At 42.1% G+C, this 23,230-nt stretch overlaps 3 protein-coding genes across 3 annotated transcripts; 1 reads left to right on the top strand and 2 right to left on the bottom strand.

The window, feature by feature from the left end:
- The first annotated feature begins 889 nt into the window (after positions 1 to 889).
- LOC119018451 (aminopeptidase Ey-like) lies at positions 890 to 11,218 on the top strand. Its single transcript, XM_037096127.1, has 20 exons — positions 890 to 1,524; positions 2,610 to 2,752; positions 3,100 to 3,239; positions 3,700 to 3,826; positions 3,927 to 4,081; positions 4,207 to 4,320; positions 4,506 to 4,649; positions 4,860 to 4,925; positions 5,070 to 5,135; positions 6,716 to 6,888; positions 7,006 to 7,082; positions 7,175 to 7,308; positions 7,403 to 7,458; positions 7,537 to 7,684; positions 7,856 to 7,947; positions 9,289 to 9,399; positions 9,492 to 9,659; positions 9,830 to 9,970; positions 10,132 to 10,207; positions 10,798 to 11,218. The coding sequence occupies exons 1-20, from the start codon at positions 917 to 919 to the stop codon at positions 10,954 to 10,956; spliced, it is 2,898 nt and encodes a 965-aa protein (XP_036952022.1). The 5' UTR covers positions 890 to 916; the 3' UTR covers positions 10,957 to 11,218.
- Positions 11,219 to 12,059: 841 nt separating this feature from the next.
- mespaa (mesoderm posterior aa) lies at positions 12,060 to 13,004 on the bottom strand. The gene is made up of 2 exons (XM_037096149.1): positions 12,324 to 13,004; positions 12,060 to 12,184 (listed from the first exon to the last, which is right to left on the bottom strand). Exons 1-2 carry the CDS (start codon positions 13,002 to 13,004, stop codon positions 12,086 to 12,088), a joined length of 780 nt encoding a protein of 259 aa, XP_036952044.1. The 3' UTR covers positions 12,060 to 12,085.
- A 5,273-nt stretch (positions 13,005 to 18,277) lies between these two features.
- LOC119018318 (mesoderm posterior protein 1-like) lies at positions 18,278 to 19,958 on the bottom strand. Its single transcript, XM_037095881.1, has 2 exons — positions 18,533 to 19,958; positions 18,278 to 18,417 (listed from the first exon to the last, which is right to left on the bottom strand). The coding sequence occupies exons 1-2, from the start codon at positions 19,244 to 19,246 to the stop codon at positions 18,364 to 18,366; spliced, it is 768 nt and encodes a 255-aa protein (XP_036951776.1). The 5' UTR covers positions 19,247 to 19,958; the 3' UTR covers positions 18,278 to 18,363.
- Between the last annotated feature and the right edge of the window lie 3,272 nt (positions 19,959 to 23,230).

Genomic DNA, 23,230 nt, shown 5'->3' with positions numbered 1-23,230 from the left:
TAATATTTGATTGGTCAAACTGGTTGATCACGGCATGTTGCTTTGCAGCAAAAGTGACACCAGGAAGTTTTATCCAGATGCCTGAGCCCTCAGTGCTGCCAGAAAGTGTCTGACCACACAGCAGTGCTGTGCCCGGTTCACCAAAGCTGTCATTTCCTGTCATTCCTTTGGACAGAATGATGATTTCACACTCATGAGTTGCTGGTAATAAGAGATGTCTGACTGTCAGAAATGTCAAAATTCACCATGCTCAGTTCAGATTTTTCTGTGTCATTTCAGAGTTAATTACCTGTAGCATCCACTGATTCAGTTGTCTAAAGTTTCCTCATACTGTTTGTAGACCAAAATCCAAATGGATTTCTGACATTGCTGCGCCGCCCAAGCACAAAATATGTGTTTCAGTCTAACCATTGGAATGCCTCCATTTCTTGAGGCCACAACTTTTTCGGTCAACCAAAGCTAATTTAGAGCTGCACAACATTTGAGGCTAAATAAAAGTTTATGCAGTTTTATATATATATAAAAAAAATCTATTTAGCCCATTTCATTATACAACTCTGGCTTTCTTACCATCAGATAGCCAGACCAGTATACAGCTGAGATTAGCAAATTGTACATAGGCACACACAGTATAGTATTCTACTGTATTTCAACTACCACACTAAATAAATAGAGACAACACAGGCCAGCTTCTAAAAAGGGCCTCTTTTCACAGATATTATGTAGGTGTAAAGTTCACCACTGAGGGAAGGTTTCTCTGTTATCTCAAAGATGTTTTTACAACTCAATGTTTTGTAATTTCAGCTGCTTTCCCCGCCCAGGATATCAACCATTAACTTTGGGGCTGAATCTAGGAAGGCAGAGCATAAATAGCAATCACTATTTCTCTTCTGTCTTCTTTTTCTCTGGTGGAGACATGGGGAAAGGCTTCTACATCAGCAAAGCGTTGGGCATAGTCTGTGTGGTCGCAGCCATTGGTGCTGTGGCCACCATCATAGCTCTGTCTGTGGTATACGCTCAGGAGAAGTCAAAGAATGAAGAGGCTCTGCTTCCATCCACTAGCGACCCCGGGGCCACTACTCTCCCACCCACAACGCCTTCAGCGCCAAAGGAGCCCTGGGACCACTACAGACTCCCAGACACCCTCGCTCCTCTCACCTACAACGTGACCCTGTGGCCCCGGTTGGAGCCAAACAAACACGACCTGTACATCTTCACTGGACACTCCAAGGTGGTCTTCCGATGTGTGAAGGAGACCGACCTCATCCTCATCCACTCCAACAAGCTGAACCTCACCGCCTTAGACGGGGGGTACCATGCCACACTTACAGGCCTCGATGGAGCCACTGCACCCGGCTTGAAAAAGACCTGGCTGGAAGTTCCCACCGAGTACCTGGTGATCCAGCTCGACAGCCCGCTGCAGGCCGGCAGCAAGTACGAGCTATTCACTGACTTTGTTGGAGAGCTGGCTGACGACCTGGGAGGATTCTACAGGAGTGAATACATAGAAGATGGTGTGAAAAAGTATGAGTCTCCTATTTTTCTCTTTAATTTAATTTCATTTGTTTTTAATATTTCTTTGAGGATTCAAACAAAACATGAAACTTGAAAACTTTACATGCATTGGAAACCATTCATCTGAACCAGACCTTCACTTTTAAGACATAGTTAAGGCATTTTGAGAAATACGCCTATTCACTCCTGTGATGAGTTAGATGAGAAAATATCCTTCTGTTTAATATAAAGCTATGAAACAAGGGCAAAGGCCTGTACACATTACAATGCTTGTTTCCAGTTTCTGATTTCTAAACTGATCTAGCTGGACAGCAGGCTGTAGCTTACAGCACTGGACTGACATGAGAGTCAAGTCAATCTTCTCATCCAGATCTCAGTAAGAATTAAGACCACACAAGTGTATTTCTCAGAATATTAAACTATTATTTTTGATAATAAAGATGAGCCAGTTGAACAGAAGAACTGTTGGAATCTATGTGGGCTTCAAATTCATTTCATTTCCAGTGCATCTTGTGTTTTAAGGCAAGCTATTAATAACAACGAACCTTTAGCTCTGTTTCTTTACCTGCTCAGTAGATAAAATTATTGTTTAGGAGAAATGAAAAGGTTTATTCTACTGAAGAATACTGTCAGTAAAGGGACAGTCTCCACTTGAGTCAGTCATGTGTCAATTTTGTATTAAGTCCAGGATGTAAAAATCCTTCAATGAAAAAAATCTAATAAAGTTAGTTACCTGAAATATGAATACAACATTTTTAAAAACACAAAGTGTGGAGCGCTACATTTACACGCACTGAGTATGGGTGGGATTTGATACATTGTGACTTGGGTGACTCCTAGTGGTTGTTAAGAAAAAGGCACATTGGTAGACACCAATACAGTTACAGTTACTGCTGCTGCTATTAAGCTTCACAATATAATCATTCAATTCATCTTCTATTGTTCTGTCTGTGATCCCAGTCCCAGTGCTTCTGTTTCCACCTGCTACACTGCAGATGGATCATATAGAAATATTCAAAAAAATTCAAAAAAAAAAAAGAGAAAGAAAATGATATGTTTGGTTTGAGCTTGGATCTGTTATCTGCTCTTGTCAGAGTTGTGGCCACGACTCAAATGCAGCCAACGGACGCCAGGAAGGCCTTCCCCTGCTTCGATGAGCCGGCCATGAAAGCTGTCTTCTACATAACTCTCATTCACCCCAACAACACTGTGGCTCTGTCCAACGGCATGAACCTCGGCAAGTTTTTGTGTAGTGCAGCACTTCCCAACCATAAAAATAATGTCCTGTGTGTCAGTTACATTTTGACAGGAGGCAGAATCTCATTTTAAACCTGACCCAACTCTGCAGGTTTTTATTTCCAAAAGTCTCTTCAATTTTATTTTATTTTTGAATGTCGTTATTCATGACACTGATCTGTTCAAATATCATTTGAATTCCTGAAAGAATAATCGTAACGACAGAGGGATGGACTGCAGCTGCAAACACACAATTCTCAGCTGTATTGCACTGTTATTGTCAGTGAGCTTATTCCTCCACATGTGTTCATTTATAATAAATCTGTTGCTGTCTGTCTCCTCACACAGACCCTGTTAACGTCACTATGGACGGCCAGCATTTACTCCAGACGAGCTTTGAACCCACAAAGATTATGTCAACCTACTTGCTGGCTTTCATTGTGTGTGATTTTGGATTTGTTGGGACAGAACCAACTGCAGAAGTTTTGGTAATTATTTATTCAACTTACAGTCAGAACCACACTAATGGGAAGGTTGTAATATATCTACATAATTTACATTTGTATTTGGTATTACAGTTATTTTGTAAGCTAAAAAGCATGCACCTTGTCTGAAGGGGGAGCAGGATCCTATCAGGACTTCAGGGACTGCGTTATTTGACCGAGGCGCTCTTCCTCCTACCAGAGGATTTGCTTCAGATTTAGCAGCATGTGTTGGTTGATTGATGGAAGTGAATTTGCAGGCATAATTAGCTATTATTATTCATGTATTTCTATAAACCCCTGCTACAATTGCTCCCACCATCAACTGCAAACACTTCCACTGCAGGATACATACAACAGATTTATGTCTGTGAGTGTTTCTGTGCTGCCCTCTGCTGGACTCAAACCTCAGCTCAGGTCTCTGGTCGACCATTCCCTATGTTAATAAAGCTCTGTTTGTGTCCAGGTCAGAATCTGGGCTCGCAAGAAGGCTATAGAGGAGGGCCAGGGAGACTACGCACTGGAGAAGACTGGACCCATACTGAAATTCTTTGAGAACTACTACAAGTCTAAATACCCGCTGAGCAAGTCAGGTAGGAACCACACACATACAAACACACACGCACACACACTACTAACAACTATTTGACATGGGCAGCCAGCTGTCAAAAATGACCTCTGTTACCGTTTCAGACCAGATTGCTCTTCCCGACTTCAGCGCTGGAGCCATGGAGAACTGGGGCCTGATCACCTACAGAGAAACTGCCCTCTTATATAATCCTCTTGCATCGTCCAATGGAGATAAGGAGTGGGTGGCAACAGTCATCTCACATGAGCTTGCTCATATGGTAAAACACTAAAGTACATTCAGTAGTTTTGATGCTGCCCTCCAAAAATCATATTCAATAAAACTTGTGTCTACTTCTAAATGTGTTTAAAAACCTGCCAGTAAGATGAAGCTCTGTCCTCTCAGTGGTTTGGGAACTTGGTGACTACAAGGTGGTGGAACGACCTGTGGCTCAACGAGGGCTTTGCCACCTACGTCTCTTATCTCGGAGCCGACTATGCTGAACCATCGTGGAATATGGTGAGTCTTGTCCTCTTGCAGAAATATATCCAAGCTGCAGCTTTACCTGCTGAATTATACTGCATGGGCCTCTTTGTAAGTGGCTCCAGTGTGAGCCAACACAGATGTAGCAATCATCTTTATTGGAAAATGAGTTCAGTCATGCCACAATGCTAAATACAAACATTTCTCTTTGTATTTTCCAGAAAGATTTAATAGTTCTGAATGAGATCGTTGGTGTGATGGGTGTGGATGCCTTGGCCTCCTCCCATCCCCTGTCATCCAAAGAAGAGGACGTGCAGAGGCCAGAGGACATCAGTCAACTGTTTGACTCCATCACATACAGCAAGGTGCAGTGTAACTGTGGGTAACGATGTGTTGTTCTCACCAGACAAGATGTTGACCTCGGCTGAACAAAAAAGAGAGAATTCAACCTTAAGACTCTCATTGGGATCTGTTGAATTAAATCACTAATGAATCACTGATCCTCATTAGCAGATTGCTGTAGTTCTATCTGATATGTTGCCCAGAAACACTGATATCCTCCTTTTTCATTACAGGGCGCTGCAGTCCTCAGGATGCTCTCAGAGTTCATCACTGAGAAAGTCTTTTCCGAAGGACTCGCTGTGAGTACAGATGATTAAACTGATGACTATCTTATCTGTATGAGTTATTAATGTAATATCTCCATTTTATTGACCTGCAGTTAACTTGTATAGCACAACTTGATAAAAAAAAAGCCTGACCAGTAGGTTACTATCTGTCTGCAGACATACTTAGAGGAGTTCAAGTACAAAAACACAGTCTACACAGACCTCTGGAAGCACCTGCAAATGGTAAGATATGACCTTCATCATTACTGCTTACTTTCCACAAAACAGTTGCTTAACAAAACAAATCAAATTAAAAAGTTACCCCAGAACAGCAAGATATAGGCTTAAACAGCAAAATTTGATCCAGTCAGGGTTCACGTTATAATCTGATCTTTGTGGGGGCCTCTGAATCTAACAATTAGGGCGGTGATAGATAAACAGGTTAAGAGACACACAGGTGCATCCTGGGAGAGCTGTTAGTGGTTTTACATTCTGTCCTGAGTGATGAGATCACAAGTCAATTCCTGTGACAAGTCAATTCCTGTGACCTGAAAAGTGTCTCGACATGCGTCTTGTGACCACTTGAGATCTGATTTCATTTCCCCGCTCTATATGCAAATATACACCTATATGACTGGAAGAAGATAAGTTTATTACACAAAGAAAGGAATATCTGCATGTATAACGTCTGCTGAATGAACAAGTGGGCCCAAATAATTGAGAATGTGTTGTATAAAGACCTTCACAAAGTTCATGCAGTTTCTTCGATACACCAAGTCTAAAAATGGGGCACTTTTTTAAGGGAAGCTGCCGCAACTCATTTTACAAGTAAAGAAACATCTTAATATACTGTTTTTAATGCTGCATTTACACGAGGGACCGGTCATTTCAAATTGGTTGCAGCCATTTCACAAAGTCTACATTTCTCCTCATGCAACAACTCTTAAATATCACATGATTTGTGAGGGAGTCTGACACACACACGGACGCACACACACACACACACACACACACACACACACACACACACACACACACACACACACACACACACACACACACACACAGCAGCCTGCTTCTTGCAACTTTTGTGTCAAATAGATCACAACAACAGTTATTTAATCTAAATATGAAAATATATGACAGTGCACAGCTCAGTGAGGGAGTATGTGGTTATAGTTAGACCTTCACTTTCATGTTTCTTTTAACCTCTTCATGTTGCCAGTGTAAGAAATACTCATACCATGAGAAATTCAATATTTGTGAATAAATATGGTTGTTGGTAATGTATTAGAGACCCCCCACACATGATTTTACTGCTTTCATGGAGCGAAGACCCAATTCTTGGCTCACGTCTCTCTGACCCTGTATGAACTGTCACTACTCAACACTGACATATTAGCACCTTATAAAGATTAGGCTAATGTGTACTTAGAGTTTTAATTGTTTAAGTCCTATTTTTGCTCTCCTTTTGGCTCTCTCTCTCTTTTTTTTTCATTTTCTTCCACCAGTTCCCGAGGGAAATATCTGACTACTTAGCTGCTAAAATTCACCACTGTATTCAACAGGGAGCCACAGTAGCTTGGCTCTTTAACAAAAACATGGAGGCTCATTATAAACATCAGGAGGATTTTTTTGTTATTCATTGTAACTCAATTGCCAAAAGTCAACAGTAAAATAAGTACATTTTGAGATATGGTAAATTTAAAAGTCATGGCATCTTGAAAGAATATTAAGAAAAGTGCATTGCTGAATGTTGCAGCCCTCTGAAGTGTTTTTCACAAAGTGGAAGAGTAATAACATTTGATCATTCCTGTCACCAGGCAGTGGATAAAAATGGCATAAAGCTGCCCCACTCTGTGGAGGTTATCATGAATCGCTGGATCCTACAGATGGGCTTCCCAGTGGTCACCATTGACACCAAGACCGGACACATCACCCAGAAACACTTCTTGCTGGACCCAGAATCTGTAGTGGAAACACCCTCAGAGTTCAAGTAGGAAACATGTTTTAGGTTCCATGTGAATATGCTGAATATACTGTGTGTGGTCATATTAAACCATGTCATAGCTCACCTGCTCTCTCTGTATACTCTGTATGGTTGCGGCTCAAGGTATGAGTGGTTTGTCCCCATGACGTGGATTAAGACTGGTGGAGTCGAACAGCAGTACTGGCTTCTTGACAAAGAAGGTAAGACTTATTTTAGGTGAATGTTCAAAGCACTGCATGGATGATGGACACAATAAAAAGAATGCTTATTTTTTAAATCGCTATCCAAACAGCTACAAACGCAGAAATGGCACTTGGTGCTAACGACTGGTTGGTGGCCAACATAGATATGAAGGGTTTCTACAGAGTCAACTATGACTCAGAGAACTGGGAACGTCTCCTCAACAAACTGAGCACCAAACATCAGGTACAACTCCTCTTGCTGAAAATAGTGCTGCATTATTTCTGTTGTGTTTCCAAATGAGTAAACCCCAAACTCAATTTCTATTGCTAATTTCCAGGACATTCCAGTGATCAACCGAGCTCAAATTATCGATGATGCTTTTAACCTCGCTAGGTGAGTATGTATTTTTTGTTGACTGTTGTTGTTCAATCTCGAAAGAGAGTGCTGAGTAACTGTAAGTGCTACTTTCAGGGCAAAGATGGTGAACACAACCCTGGCTCTGAGGACCACCAAGTTCCTCGATAAAGAAATGGAATACATGCCCTGGGAGACAGCCACTCGCAATTTGAACTACTTCTTCCTCATGTTTGATCGCAGCGAGGTGTATGGACCCATGCAGGTTTGTGGTTAAGGGTTAATAATCAATGAATTGGTTCCAATGCTGTTCCCAGAAAAAACAGCCAAGTAAAGAGGTGTATGAAAGATTGCAGATAGGAAATATATCACTGTAAATCATATTACTCGTATCTTTTTAAACAGACGTTAACAAAATGTGTCCATCTTCACTCAGGCTTACATAAAGAAGCAGGTCACTCCTCTGTTCAACCACTTTGAAAAGCTCACTGCCAACTGGACCAAGATCCCAGATAAACACACCGACCAGTAAGGATGTTATCATACTGTCTGTTGTATGTTGTATGCACTATAAGCGCACACATTCTAACCATACTGAAACTGCATTGTACTGTAGTATTATTGTTGTGGTGAACAATGATAGAATGATTTTTTCTTACAAATTCCCAGGAGATGAGTCTAATTTCAAGAGGGCAATTTAAAATCCGGCTAGTTTTTGACATTCAGTGTAGATTAGGTGAGACTTTAATAATCCCCATAGGAAAACTAGATATTTTCTAATGTTTAGCCATTTTTCTCAGAAAAATCTTCCCCCCACCTAACCTTTGCAGCACTTTGCTTCACGTCTCTAGTATCTCTTAAATGTGTTCACTCCAATTTACTCTTATCTTGATAGAAATATATTCCATCTCCTGAGGTTGTGTTTACTTTCACTTGCATTCTCACTCCTGCAAACCCTCACCGCAGTGCGATAGAAAACCTGCATTTTCAGGTTGTGGGTTTGATGTCAGATCTGATGTCAGATTTTAATGTACACACTGAAGAGTTTCAGTGGACCCCAAGAAGGTCCAACTGCACACATCTCACCTGGTGACCCCAGGACTGTCAGCCAATGGAAATGAGTAAAGTACATGAGATATGTCACTTCCTTTGCTGCCACAGACGCTTAAAGGAGCAATAAGGACTTCAGCTACTGTTAGTTTGTTACTGTAGCTCGCCTAGTCTAGTGTTGGTGTTTACACCGCTAGCATAGGAGCTTTGGACCACTGGGAGAAAGTTGATTCCAAAACTAAAATTATTTCATATTGCATTATCCCATCAGTCATTAGCATCACTAAGTTGATGCTAATGACTGATGGATTATTGACAATAGGTGAAACTTGAACCAAACGTAATGCTAAAATAAACATTAGTCAACTACTGTGCTGTGAAAAAACAGCTGCTGTACTTGGTGATGGTTGGTTGAGTTCAGGCACACAAAACTGTCAAAATCTAATTCTGACACTGATCAGAATCAGAAATACTTTATTGATCCCTGAGGGGAAATTGCTTGCGTTACAGCTGCTCCCATTCAAAAGTCAACAACAACACTACTACACACTTCATGTAACACAACCAGGTTATATATGTTAACACTATTTAAAGTCTTCAGCAGAGACACATGACCCTTTTCAAAATCAATCAGATAAAGTAAAACAAAACAACACAGTCAAAGGAAGTGACCCATCCCACACACAGGGATCAATCTCTCTTCTCATCGGCTCGCAGACTTGGGATCACCAGATGTGGGATTCAGAGTCAGACCTTTTTTTAAACTATTCATTCCTCTGATCCTTGTATCATATAATACCATGTCATGTCCCTGTCCAGGTACAACCAAGTGAATGCAATCTCCTTAGCCTGCAGCACTGGGGTGGAAGGCTGTACGGAGCTGACCACAGGCTGGTTCAAAGAGTGGATGAGCGACCCAGCTAACAACACGTACGTCCCGATATGTGTTTCCCACTTGATTCCTTCCCTTGTCACTGCAGTCATCACCTTTAACACTTTATCACCTGTATCAATCGCTCCAGGATTAGTCCCAACTTGAAGACCACAGTGTACTGTAGTGCGATTGCAGCAGGAGGAGTGGATGAGTGGGACTTTGCCTGGTCCATGTATGAGAATGCCACCATCGCCTCAGAAGCTGATAAGCTCATGTATGCTCTGTCATGCACCAAACAGCCCTGGCTGCTCAACAGGTCAGTAGCACTGGCATAACGCTGCATGATGATTTTCCTGAACTTTACTATTTTAACTCACATGGGCTGAGAGAGAATGGTGACTGCAGTGTTTTGATGTCCAGCATCAAACACAGCAAGCAGTAAACGTAGCGAGCTGGGCTTTTGTCCTCACTGTGAGTGTGTTGCAGGTATCTGGAGTACTGTCTGGACCCAACGAAGATCCGTAAGCAGGACGCCACCTCCACCGTTGTTTCTATTGCTGGTAACCCCATCGGTCAGCCTCTGGCATGGGACTTTGTCAGAGCCAACTGGGACCATATAGTCAATGAGTGAGTTTTCACTGATGTACACACATTTACAGGTGATCAATTGGTGCTGTTACAGTAAAGCTGGGAGTGCAGCCTCGCAGACCTGCTGTCGTGTCTAACCAAACATCTTGTAGTTGATTACAAAATGACCAAAGCCTGACTTGTTTTTGCCTTTTCTTCAGCTATGGTGGATTCTCCTTTGGAGGACTAATTAACGGAGTGACCAAACGATTCTCCTCAGAGTTTGAGTATAAGCAGGTACTTGTTGTTGTTTTCTGTTCTCTGACTGGCTCAGTGATCCATTGTGTTCATTTAGCATTGACAATTTATCAATAAATTGAGATTAATAACTATGCTAATATTTGCACTAACATTACATCGGGCACAGTACAAGCACAAAGTTTCTATTCAAGTTCTGTTACATCCTGATCCTATAGCCTGTTCATAGTCCAGAGGCCTCATTATAAAACAGTTCAGTCACAGTTTAATGCCGTTTCCACCAGCACTTTTGACTGCACTGAGACAAACTGAGCTGCGCTGATTTGCTTTTACATTTTGGAGAAGCTAACACTGATAGTTCATAGTTCTTGTTACAAATTCTAAATTTCTTCATCTAGCTTAGGATAAGATACGAGGCCCACATAGGCCAGGCCACAGGCATGAGTTTAAGAAATGGTCCTGTAATAGGAGGACTGGATTGTTCTGATCTTTGAAATTTAAGTGAAGATAAGACCAACGGGTTTTATTTCTGCATTGTATTTACATTGTTTACTCTGACGTATTTTTTAAGTATTGTACTCTACAGACGTGAATTGAAGTAACCCCGTCTCCCTCTCATTCCTCTCCAGTTGCTGCAGTTCAAAGAAGACAATGCAGGGTCACTGGGAACAAGCAGCGCGGCACTTGAGCAGTCACTGGAGAGAACCAAGGCCAACATGAACTGGGTGGCCATGAACAAGGACCAGGTGTTGGAATGGTTCACCTCAGAAACGTCTTCTCCAGTTTAACACTCAGCAGATTACTCTACTGACTTCTACTGACTCTACCTGAAGCCAAATTTATTCTTATAAATGTTATGAATGTGACAGAGCTTGTAAAGTTTTGATTAAACCTTTTTATGACTATTTGATACCAAAATCAGGTTTTATATGAGGACATGTTTTAATATTGTATGTACTGTCAATATTTGAGAGATTTTTTATAGGAATTTCACAACACAAATGTGTGATGTTCTATATCACTGTATATTTTTGCATCCTCTGTGGATGCCAGTCTTTGAAATAAAAACAATATAACATTGTGACATTTTGTGCCTCAACATTTTGTGTTTCAAGACTGCAAGACCTGCAGGGGGGAACAAAACAACCTTTATTGAATGCGAAACGCCTGACTGAAAATGAATGTCCTTCAGTTAGTGTAGATACACCAGCTTCACATCTGACAGTATCAAAGATTACAATGTTAATATCAAGTCACAAGTTCAGCTTTAACGACTGAAACGTAGAACACTAACTTGTCTTTAGCCATATTAAGTTCCAGGTCAAATATGGACACATCTGACAGCGAGTGACAGTCAGAACTTGAAGTAATATTAAACTCAACAGCATTATTAGCCTAGTTTCTGAACTTAATATGGTCAGTAATTTATCATGAGCTTTCACTCAGGGCCTCAACCACCAGCCGTGTTTACACAGGATAGAAAAAGGTGCCAATTAACTGGTCCTGGTTCAGCTGCCACTTTTCTCAGTGGGGGTCTTTCCTTCAGGACTTTAGAGGGGATGTGCTCCCTGTTTAGCACCTCATTGTACTGTCGACAGCTGCAGTGTTTGTGTTAGGAAGTGGAGGCCGAGCTCTAAGTCTGTCTGATTTCATTTGTTTAGTTAGTCCCACTGATCCCAGAAACAGAGAGCAAACAACAAACCCAACTGGACAAATGCAGCGAAGTCAAAAATTGTTTTGATAAATAACATTTATTCTGGTCGCAGTGTAAAAAAACAAAATCAATAAATATACAGTTGTATATACACAAAGTAATCACACTTTTTGTTCAAAATAACAAAAATGAGGAGTTTTGTCCATAAATGTTGTTGGAGGTCATTGTTGCAATGAAGTTTAGTGTATCGGTTGCTGTGTCTCTCAGCACTGTGAAGAGAAGGCATTGTGTTGTAGCTGCTGCTGCTGCTGCTGCTGAGGCATCCAGTACTGCTCGCTGCTGAAACAAACTCCACTCGAGACCTGATGGAAGAGAAAAGATGTTGGTTAGAAACTCAACTTTAACTGTTGAAAACAGATAGATTCTTAACAAACAAATCAAAAAGAAAAGTTCTCTTTAATATCTAGTGGAATATATTTTTTGACCGTGGTCTGAACATACCTGATATGAGGGCTGCAGAGGGGCTGTGCCCATGATGGTACAGTCTGGTTCTTGTGGGCTGCAGCTGGCTGCTGGCTGACCCAGAAACTGGCTCAAGGTCTGGGGCTGCTTCACAAAGCCTGACGATCTCCTCTGCTCCAGCGCCTCCTCGCTGATGCCCAGCTGATCTGACAGGTAGGAGATGTAGCGGATGGTGAGGCGCAGTGTCTCGATCTTGGTCAGGGTCTGTCCAGCTGGTGCCACTGAGGGCGGCAGGTATGTCCTGAGGTGCTGCATGGCCTTGGTCAGATCCCTCATCCTCAGCTTCTCCCTCTCGCTGGCTGTCTCCCGCTTCTTTCCTGGATACCTGGACCTGGATTTCCTTGTTGCAGAGGCGGTTGTGGCAGAACTGGAGCAGGGCAGACTCTGTGACTCATGGGTCGGATGAGGTGCTGTCGGGCTGTTGAAGATGAAACAGTCCAAAGGGTTCTGTTTGCTTCCGGCAGTCTGGAGGGAGGCGGGGGAGAAGCAGAAGGAGTCCACAGAAGAGGTGGGAGACAGGCTGCTCCCAGCGCTGAAGTACCCAGCGTCTGAAGCTGGATCGTAGGCCAGAGGATCATAAGACTTGTCCAGCAGGGACTCGCAGTCAAACAGGAAAGAATTATCCTGGAGCTGGAGAGAAGAGCAGTAGGACATCTCCATAGCTGCTGCTGTAGTTGTAGTTTAAGTCGGTGCTGTGGCTGTGAGCTCTTCCTGAGCTGTTGCTGTGTTGCTGGTGAGGCAGGCAGAGGATAGTGAGGAGGACCAGGGAGGCTGCTCCATATATGTGGTGGGAGGTGTGAGGTTGCACCTCCAGCAGCCACCTCTGGTCCTGAGAAGCTCTGGGAGCAGGGCTGACACGTAGGCCAGGGGGTCCCATGGGAAACAAGTCAGCCCCAGAACAAGGTGTGAGCTGGCGGCCTGCACGGGGATCATAAAGTAGACAAATTCACACTATACACACTGCTGCAGCCGGGAACATGACAGGGACCATAAGAGTGAGGGAAGAAGCTAAATGATCTGTTATAAAATATGCATTAGTCCAATATCACATTTTTATTATTGGCTGATTAAAATGTAACTGTATGAGTCTCATGATCAGTCAATCACAGAAATCAAGGCCCATCATCATCCATGTTCAGTAAAAGTTCACTGGGACACTGAGGTTAATCTGACAGCTCTACATCTCTTCCTCTCTGCCCTGGTATCCATCAGGAGGTCAGGTTGGAGAAGTGTGTCGGGGCAGCTGCGAGGTGTGAGGAGTTTACACCTCGTCCTGTTTGGACAGCAGCAGACCTCACCGGCCTGGGAACCCTGATCCACACAGAAAGAGTGTGCAGCGCCAATAACTCCACACACTTCATATGTAAGGAACTGGACTGAACTCTGTTTATGAGCAGTAATAATATCTATATCTATATCTATATATATATATACACACACACACAGGAAGTACAAGTCTCCTTTTCAAACGTTTCTGACCTCTTACCTGATCAGATAAATATTTAACAGAAATATTCTTTAATTTCTAGCTCATGAACATTAAGAACCATCCAGTCGATGTCCCTGTGATTGAGGAATAGGGATGATGGAGATACTTATGGAGAGTTATGAAGATTGATTATGATCATGTAGATGATGATCATGATGTATCATGTTGTCAGTTATTCAACTGTTTATACATCTTTATATCTACTTTGCAGCTTTGTATCTCTTAAGAAATCTTCTCATTCTTTCCTCAACATTTTGTAATTTCTATACCATTTTAATATAGTAAATATTATGACTGTATCGCGTCTTTAATCACAGTTTCATTTGAAACAGCAGAAGGTGAATTTAAAGCATTAAATGCTTAACATGGTATTTTTCTTTTGTGGGTGTTTTAATGTTGACCAGAAATTGATGGCGTTATTTTACAGATATATCATATAAAGCTGTGACCTTCTCGGTGATTGTCGCTATGAGAAACTATAGAGTTGTTTTTTTCTGATGGTATCAAAAACTCCGTGGATCTTCTCTGATATTTCTGTTGATTTGATGGTCAGGTGCTGGCCGTGGATCTGAGTCTCGAGCAGCGTTCCCACAAACTGTCGCGTCACATTTGACTCCTGCTCCGCAGCAGAGGTGCAACCCGTGAGTGGGACGTGTGAACTGGCCTCACACAGCTCCCCATCACCTCAGCTATGCAGGAAAAACAGTCATCTGAAATGAGAATCATGCAAGGATGGGAATCTTCTCAGGACACAAAAACATCAGTAGAACTTAAGTTTGAAATGTTTTCACTGATTGTGGTGGGGCTGGTTTAGTTTATCTTTATTTGTCTTGAGTTGTAAAGTGTGTGAGGTGACACCAGACCTGACAGCTGAGCCAGGGACTAGTCCCTACAGTAACCTCGGATCCCCCTGCATGATTATGTGACAGGACATTACATGACTCACCCAGCATTTACATTTCTGTCATTGCCAGTATTAATCTGTATTTGTTACACACACAAATGACCTGTTGCTCTGTAACGTAAAGGTTCGAGCACTTTTTAATGAAGCTATCATGTGGTAGAGACTGACACTCGTATAAAACAACTGATATCACTGATTACAACTTAAATAATCACTTTTGTGTTTGGTTGATTACAGATTTACAGACGGTATCCTTCCAGATACACACTGAAAAGACTGAGGAATATACATTTTCCTGAAAATAAATATTCTGTTCGAGTATGTACTGGGGAAATAACCACTTTTATTATCATGTTTCAAATAATCAACTTTAGCTGATTTTGAACCTCCTCAGAACATCTCCAGCTGTCAACTTCCCTCACTGCCTCCCGGGCTGATGATAGGGAGGATCTGCCTTCTCTTAATCCACATTAGCTCTGACGGTGTTTACTCACATGTAATGAGTGAATAATCAGCACAGCAGTGCTAACCCTTTCATCCCGAGCTCTTTTAGCCCACAGGGTTTATTAGCTCTTCTGTGATAAAAGACCTAAGTGAGTGTATTAGGCTTTGTGTTAGGTTTGCTGCTTGCATTTCAAATGAACTGCATGTATGTGGCAAACTAAACACCGGGGCCTAATTCTCCTGCCTGCTATGCAGATTCACTCTCCTCTATGAATACTAAAGGCCTCACTGTTGGCTCTGGCAGGTAATTAGGGCTGCAGGTGAGAGAAAGGGGGAATGAGTCGGGAGGCTCTTATGTCTTAGTCTAGACTTAGCGGTGCCAAGGACCTCTGTGTTTGCAGAGCCCCATTAACAAAGATATACTAAATAAACTAGCTAACCTGTGTCAGAGGCTGATCTCTGCTCTGCTGTGAACAAACCTGAGAATTATATCTCTCACAATCCTCAGACCGTGGGAGAAAGTTACTAATGTTTCTGGAAGGCATGTGTGCTGTGTTACTTGATCCCATGTTTAGGGTGTTTATGGTACACAATATTCACACCGGTCTTAGTAAGAGTAAGTAAGAATGAGTTGTACTCTCCTTGTGGATATGGGAGCATATAAATGTCAACAGACACATTCCACAGACATTTTTTTGGTGAAAACCTTAATTTTGTATTTCTATTTAGATCATAGCTTTAAACATTCAGATTTACCGTGACTCTTTTTTAAAAATCTGTAACTCTTTGTTGGTATTGTCTTTTTGATGCATTTTCTTTTCTTTTAATCTATCTTTATGCTCTTGTGAAGCACTTTGAATGGCCGTCTGTCTGAATGGAGCGATATAAATACGTTTGCCTTGCACCGGACAACCTTATATGGATTTTCCTGTCTAAAATTGAAAACATTTATTGTGTTAATGTGTTTCAACAAATTCCATTTTTATTGTGAAGTATTATTTCCAAAGTCTTTTCAGACTTGGAGCCATCAGTGATATTATTAGTAACACCTGTTCTTTTGCAAGTAAAAATGCCTTCTGTTGTCATTTTGGTCTGAAATCTTTGTGCGTCCTTGTTTAGCTGTACTGGAGTTAAAAAAGACTCTGGACGATGACACACTTTATTTGACTAAACCAGACCTATGAATCCTCACATTACCTGGAGACAAACTTCAGAATGCATTTTTGCATAAAATGTGCACTGTGGATTTTGCCCCCATCACGCAGCAAGCATGAACTGGATGCCTGAAGAAATGATTTGTAATGTTACCTTTAATATATATTCTAACATTCTTAAAGCTATTTGGAGGTTTAATATGTAGTATTGGGGGGGGGGGGGGGGGTTGTTTTCACGACTGAATAAACAAACACGACATCAAAGGACAACACAATTTATACTGTTTTACCTTGTTTATATGTGGCGGACCCTGCCACTGTCCTAGCTTCAAACAGTGTTCTGGGGACCTTATTTCCTCTGAGAACATCTTGCATATTCACTCATTAAAAAATGTATGTAGTTTATATTATTACTTCACTAATACTGTAAATATTAGAACTACACAGTGCCCCTTTAAGGCAAAACAAAAAAAAAAATGGGTGTGTGGGTGAAAAAAAAGAGGGTGTATGTTAAAGGGGTTCAGTCTCTATCTCACAGCTTTTGTGACAAGTTATTTGCTCAGAAGGAGACAAACTACAAATGAACCGTCACTCTAAGAATCCACCAGCTGTGATGCCCCTCGACATGTTCTGACATTACATTATTAAATAAGACTGAACTCACCCTCACCTTGTTATTGGTCTCAACTACACACCTGTAATGTTTCATGACTGCATCATGCACGGCTGTGACTTTACTGCGCTTAGAACATCTTATCACAAACAGACAGAAACATAAACATGTGTCTCAATACCATGAATGTGGGTCAGGGGTGTGAGGCCAATGCTGCTGTCAGCTGGTAGTTATCATCTCTCAATAGTGTTACCAGGTGAAATCACACAACAACCACCTCTCATGTTCTGCAGGTCAAAAGATATTAACTTGAAGACTCTTTGCAATAAATGATCGTTTGAGCAAAACACTGACATATCGCCATTTAAGTTGACTTGATGAATTTTTTTGCAAACGCTGGTTTTGTTTCACATCCAGCAGTTATTATATCATCATTCAGTCACCTTAAGTGGATGTTTTTTTGGTCTCTACCATCTACTGAGGGAAATATCTGGCCATTCAGCTGCTAAATGATCCGCTACACAAATGAGTTTCTGACTCTGTCTGAGAAATGCAAGTTCTCTGAAAACAGCTCCCTGGGCAAAGGCAACGCTACGAGAGCAATAAAAAGTGAACCAAAACAGTGAAGTCCTGGGATGGACGGCTGCACGACGACTTGGAGCTGACTGTGAAGCTCCACAGAGCGTGAGAGGTGAGTGACGAGAAAATTAGCAGCCTGACATAAAAACATACAGTGAATGAGCTTCTTATTTTTGCACCCTGTTAGTGACACCAACATTACATTTATGGTGGGCTCACTGTGTAGTGTTTAGGATTAACACTGGTAACCATCAGACACAAATGAACCTTTCCTTGGATAACAAGCTATTGATCTTATAGGGTGCAAGTGTGCCTTCATCACCAGCAGAGGGCACTCTTAGCATTTTCCCCCGAGCATCAGCCTCATGCTACCTCATAGTCTGCAAGGTAAATTCACATAGACTCTCTACAGCCATGAAGTAATGTGTCATGCTCAGGAATATGACACAAATGTGATACTGTGAATCTACCCAGAGCAGATTTTTTTATTGTTTTTGTCAGTTTGGGGATTTGAACCAGCAACCCTCCTGTGAACAATCCCCTTATCCTCAACTCTCACCTGTAGCTTTTCAAACCTACAACTGCGTCACAGGAGCAATATTTCAAATGATGACGAAACAAGACACATTTCAATATTTTATTATAAATAGTGGTATAAAGAAATATAAAAATAGTTAGACATATGAATATTTACATGATACTTTCACAGTACAAATAAATAACATGTAGAATAGCATATATATTTGGAATAAATTACTAGTTTCACAGTGAGGCAGTACAAACAGAGGAGTATTCTGTGTCTGTTGTTGGATGATGACGGTGCAGTGTTGGAGTGTTTAACCCCAATACTCTCTGGGAACCAACGGCATGCAGAAGTCCTCGGCACACATCTGTAATAAAACAAATCAACAGGGAACTGGATTAGGATTTGGTAAATTAATTTCAAAACTGTAATTTTCCATATTGAGAGTCTTGAATGATGTTCATGTGTGAACTCTGACGTACCTGACAGGAGGGCTGTGTAGCTGGAGGTGACTGCAGGATGACATCCATGCTCATGTCTCCCTGCGGAGCTCCAATGTATTGATCCATTCCAAAACCAAAGCTCCCAGAATGCAGCATGGTGTTCTGGCTGTGACACTGGACTGGGTACAGGCCCTGGTTCAGGCTCTGGCTCTGCAGCTGGGCCTCCTGCCCTCCCATGGAGCTGTGCTGGAAGTAGCTGAGGATGTCGGGTGAGGAGGTGTCGCTGGCCGAGGTGTCTCCTTGTTCTCTCCTCTGAAACAGCACCTCCTCGCTGAGGCCCAGCTGCGCCGACAGGTATGAGATGTAGCGGATGGTGAGGCGGAGGGTCTCTATCTTTGTCAGAGTCTGTCCGGCGGGGGCCACTGAGGGCGGCAGGTAGGACCTGAGGTGATGCAAAGCCTTGGTCAGATCCCTCATCCTCAGCTTCTCCTTCTCGCTGGCGCTCTCCCTCTGCTTGCTGCGAATCCGGTTGGCTCGGCCTGACTTCCGGCCACGTTCAGACTTTTGGGAATATCCAGTCTTTGCTGCCTTAGGAGCGGACTGTGGCAGCCGCTGGTAGGAAGGAGAGAGGCTGGAATCCATAGAAGTGACCGGGGACAGGGTTTCTGGAGAGGAGATGCTAGAGAGGTCCGAGTCGGAGCACCACTGGTACTGAAGGCTGTAGTTGAGCAGAGGCACAGAGGAGGTATCCATGTTGTGTAGAGGTACTCAGTGGTCTGACTGGAGAGACTGGGAAGCTGTGAGTGCTGCTCAGCTCTGCTGCACTGGTTTATAAGTCCGGGGCCAGGCCACAGAGGTGTGAAGTGACACCTCCGCAGATTCTCACAAACCATCACTGTCTAAAGCAGAGGCCCCTGAACAGATACACACACACACACACACACACACACACACACACACACACACACACACACACACACACACACACACACACACACACACACACACACACACACACACTCCCTGACAGGGACCTGGTCTCAGTAGCTCTCCCTCTCCTCCCCTGTGTCTGGGAAAGTTCAGCTACAAGAGTGGAAGTGTGAATTTTGACTCCTGCTCAAAACAATAAACAGATTCTGCTTTTTGGGTTTTTTGTCCCTACTGCAACCTAGATGCATTTTGCACATGTGTAGGGGACAGGGTTTGTTTTCAGTGATCCCATGCTTCTCGCCAAAGACACTGGTCAAGGAATGGTTAGGGAGAAAGTGGGAGAAAATAAAATGATCTATTGTTTTATAGATGGACAGAAGAAGATGCTGAATTAATACTCCCATCAACATTATGAAGCACATGATGATGTTTTCATTTTGCTTTCAACTTGTGAGCAAATATAAATGTCTGCATAGACCACCAATAATGTCCAAATCCCGTCCATATTCACAATTATGACCTGAAATTTAGGAAAATCCACATGAAAATCATTAAAGGGGCAGTATGTAGAATTGTTGTTGAAAAGGTTTAACAATGTACAGAAACAGAACGCTGAGGAGTTCTTGATATGTCTGTGGTTCAAACACTGACTACATTTATCTGACAGCTCCAGTTACAATTTACTTTTGAAAAGTTCAGAATTTGGATTTAGCGTCAGTGTTATGATTCTACTGAATTCTGGGTTTAGTGTGGAACTTTTTTGTCACACAGAAATGGAGCCAGCAGACTGTGCCATTTGGCTCGAGAACCATTATTACATGTTTGAACAGACTAAGCTGACTTTGCTGTGGTTAAACCGTTTTTATCACCGTGTTAATGTCAAGGAAGAGACAGGAGATTTCTTCTTTTTATTAAGAGAGACACTGAGAGGTGATCCTGTCCTCATTTACTTCTTCCTCCTCACCTCACTCCAACCTTGAACCTGACATCAGTGTGCTCTGCCCTCCTCTTGATCTCCTCCTCTTTATATCCCACTTCTCACCAGCGCGATCATTTTATAGTCACAGCAAGTCAGACACGAGCTGCGATCTTTGATCCTTCGTTTTCTTTTCATTGATCTTGAAAGTTAAGCTGCTGCTGCTCCTGTCCTGTGTGCTTCTGGACGAGAGCCAATGTATGTCCTACATGGTAAATGTGTAAATGTAGTGAATGTAAATACATTTAATGAAGCATAATGACCTGCATTATCCAGTTAAAGCAGAGGTGTGATGGTTTCACACTGATGAGAACTGATGAGTCTGGAGGCGTCGATTCACACCTCAGCTGTGAGAACCAGGCAGGCTGGAAAATACAGTCCCTGCTAACCTCCCTGTGTCCCCCTCTCTCCCCTGCTTCCCTTGTGTTGCTCCAGGTTTTCTCAGCCTTCTCTTTTTCTGTGTGTAGAACCGCAGAAAGGGTTTTATTTCAACACCAGAATTATACATTTTTGATACAGAAATAGTTATGATATTATCAGAGATTTCACCTTTGTTGCGTTTAGTACAACACCTGATCACATTATGATACTTTGACATCAGCAATTTAGGTGATAAATTGATATTTATCTGTAAAATTCATCCACTCAATCTTTTTTGAGCTATGAGGCAGTTTCTCTGATCTGTTAATTGTCAGGTTTTGTTTTTCTTGGCATCTCTGCTGTTTATTGAATTGTCTGAACAGCAAACCAGTCATAAATCCCATCCCTACTCAACACAATTAATAGTTCTGATTCTTCTCAGCTCGGTCTCCGTGAAACATTAGCACTTTGTGGTTGGCTCTGTATCAAGAGTATTTTATGGCCCCTAATGGAGAACGGCCTTGCATCAATCCAGATATCTAAAAAAAAACATACTCAGGTAAGAAAGAAAGAATCAGATAAGAGTCTCCTGGTGTTTATGGAGGGTTAACCAGGGCACTAAAGCCCTGCCAACTCCAAGGTCCATTCATACTGAACAGTATGTTGAATAGTGAGAGGTGGCCAGGTGCATGAATGCATGAATCATTCAAAGATAAAACATAAATAATCAAATGAAAAGATGAGTGCTGTGTCAGGCTGAGGGCAGGGTGAACTGGGGTTGAACCCGCGGCACGACCCCACCACTTACCCTGACCAAGGTGAGGCTGTGGGAGCCTGGCTGGGAGTTTGGCACCTCTGGGTGGACGCACACCCACAGCAGGCTCTGAGGCTGGGCTGCCTGCCACCTGTCTGGGCCTCCTGAGTCCATCAACCCCACCGCGACCTCCAGTGTGCTCCCTCTGCCTGGAATGACATCACATTAAACTGTTTCGGTGACTCCTGCGGGGACGTTGTGCTGGCGCCGTGATACATAGTGATACAACAAAGACAGAAGATCAGAAGAAAGAATCAGTATAAGGAAAAGTGAGGAGGGATGAAATTGTAACAGTTAAATTAGACTTTATTTCTGTCTTGGCATTTTTAGATCTTCTACTGGGAACCATTTTCAGCAGAAAAAAACAAGCTGTTGTTTGAACCTCAGCGTGGTCCGTCTGGAAAACTTTAACAAGCTCTGCAGTCCAGTACTATTATACGTTTCATGAGTGGTTTAGTTAAATGCAGGGAAGAAAAAGAAGATAATTTAGTCCTCTCTGGGGCAGCTTTGCTTTTGTTTTTCATTCAAAGTGAAATCACTAATTGCTTATAGAAATAGTCTGTGCAACTCCTCCACTGAGAGTTAATGTCTGCGGAGCGTAGTCGGAGTTCTGACAGCGAACATTGTATTATTAAAAATCACCATGACTTCTGACCCTCGCAGAAGGGAAAGCCTTCATGGTGGCTGGTTCATCTAGACTGAAGCGTTTGCTCATAACCACAGTAGCGAGAAATGAATCCTTAATGTCAGACCAGACAATTGTATCAGTTTTTTAAAAGCGAGCTGGTTAAAGGGAGAAAATGAACAAAGGAGTGAATCAGTGGACACAAAGACTCACTGAATAATTTGAACCATATGAAAATGGTGTTACCAGATATATACCCAGCGTGTCACACACTGCTTTCCTCCACCACTGTTACACAACAAATAAGGGTAAATATTTTGCAAGAATGATATTTCATCTCTTCTGCAGAGTTCAACATTGTTCAAACTTTGCCACGGAGCATTTTAATGTGCTCTGGTAGTGCACGGTCACGAAGCATTTTATATTTCCATTTCCCTAATAATGCTCTGACATTTCCATCAGTAGAAGGATAAAACTGATGTAGATGGTCGAGATTTACCTACTTTACAGTTGTACTGATAAAGTTTTTTTTGGCTACATAACATTATTATGATTGTGAATCACTCATTTCCTAATGTTTTTCAGGTTCAAAATGATTGTTTCATGTATCACGTGATATATGTGTCTCATCAGCGATCAACAGCCTTGGTAGTTACCAAGTTTATTTCCTCTGTATGTGCCCAGCATACTGAACTGTTAGCAACTTTAGCTAATGCACAATCTGGTAAACACAAGGTGGGAGATGATTTGAACAACAGTGGTGTTCTACCATGAATGTAATGTGATGGAAAAGTTATCAGTAACATTTAAGAGATGGTGTCTTAAAGAGGACCACTGTCGTATTTTACTACAAATAAAAATATTATAGGTAATACAATTTGGGATGTTGGGTATGTTGAAAGCTTTAATGTATTTGCATGTGTGTAGATGTGTATAGCTCATGTTATGGGGACATGAATCTGTTAACATAAGCACATTTCCTTACAGGGACAAAGTGCATGTTCCTACAATGTAATTAATACTTTTTAGTGG

Source organism: Acanthopagrus latus, chromosome 4 (genome assembly GCF_904848185.1).
Source record: "Acanthopagrus latus isolate v.2019 chromosome 4, fAcaLat1.1, whole genome shotgun sequence".
In the NCBI taxonomy this organism is placed as follows: Eukaryota; Metazoa; Chordata; class Actinopteri; order Spariformes; family Sparidae; genus Acanthopagrus; species Acanthopagrus latus.
Note: the sequence above shows the minus strand (reverse complement) of the source record. Positions and strands in the feature narration are given on the sequence as shown.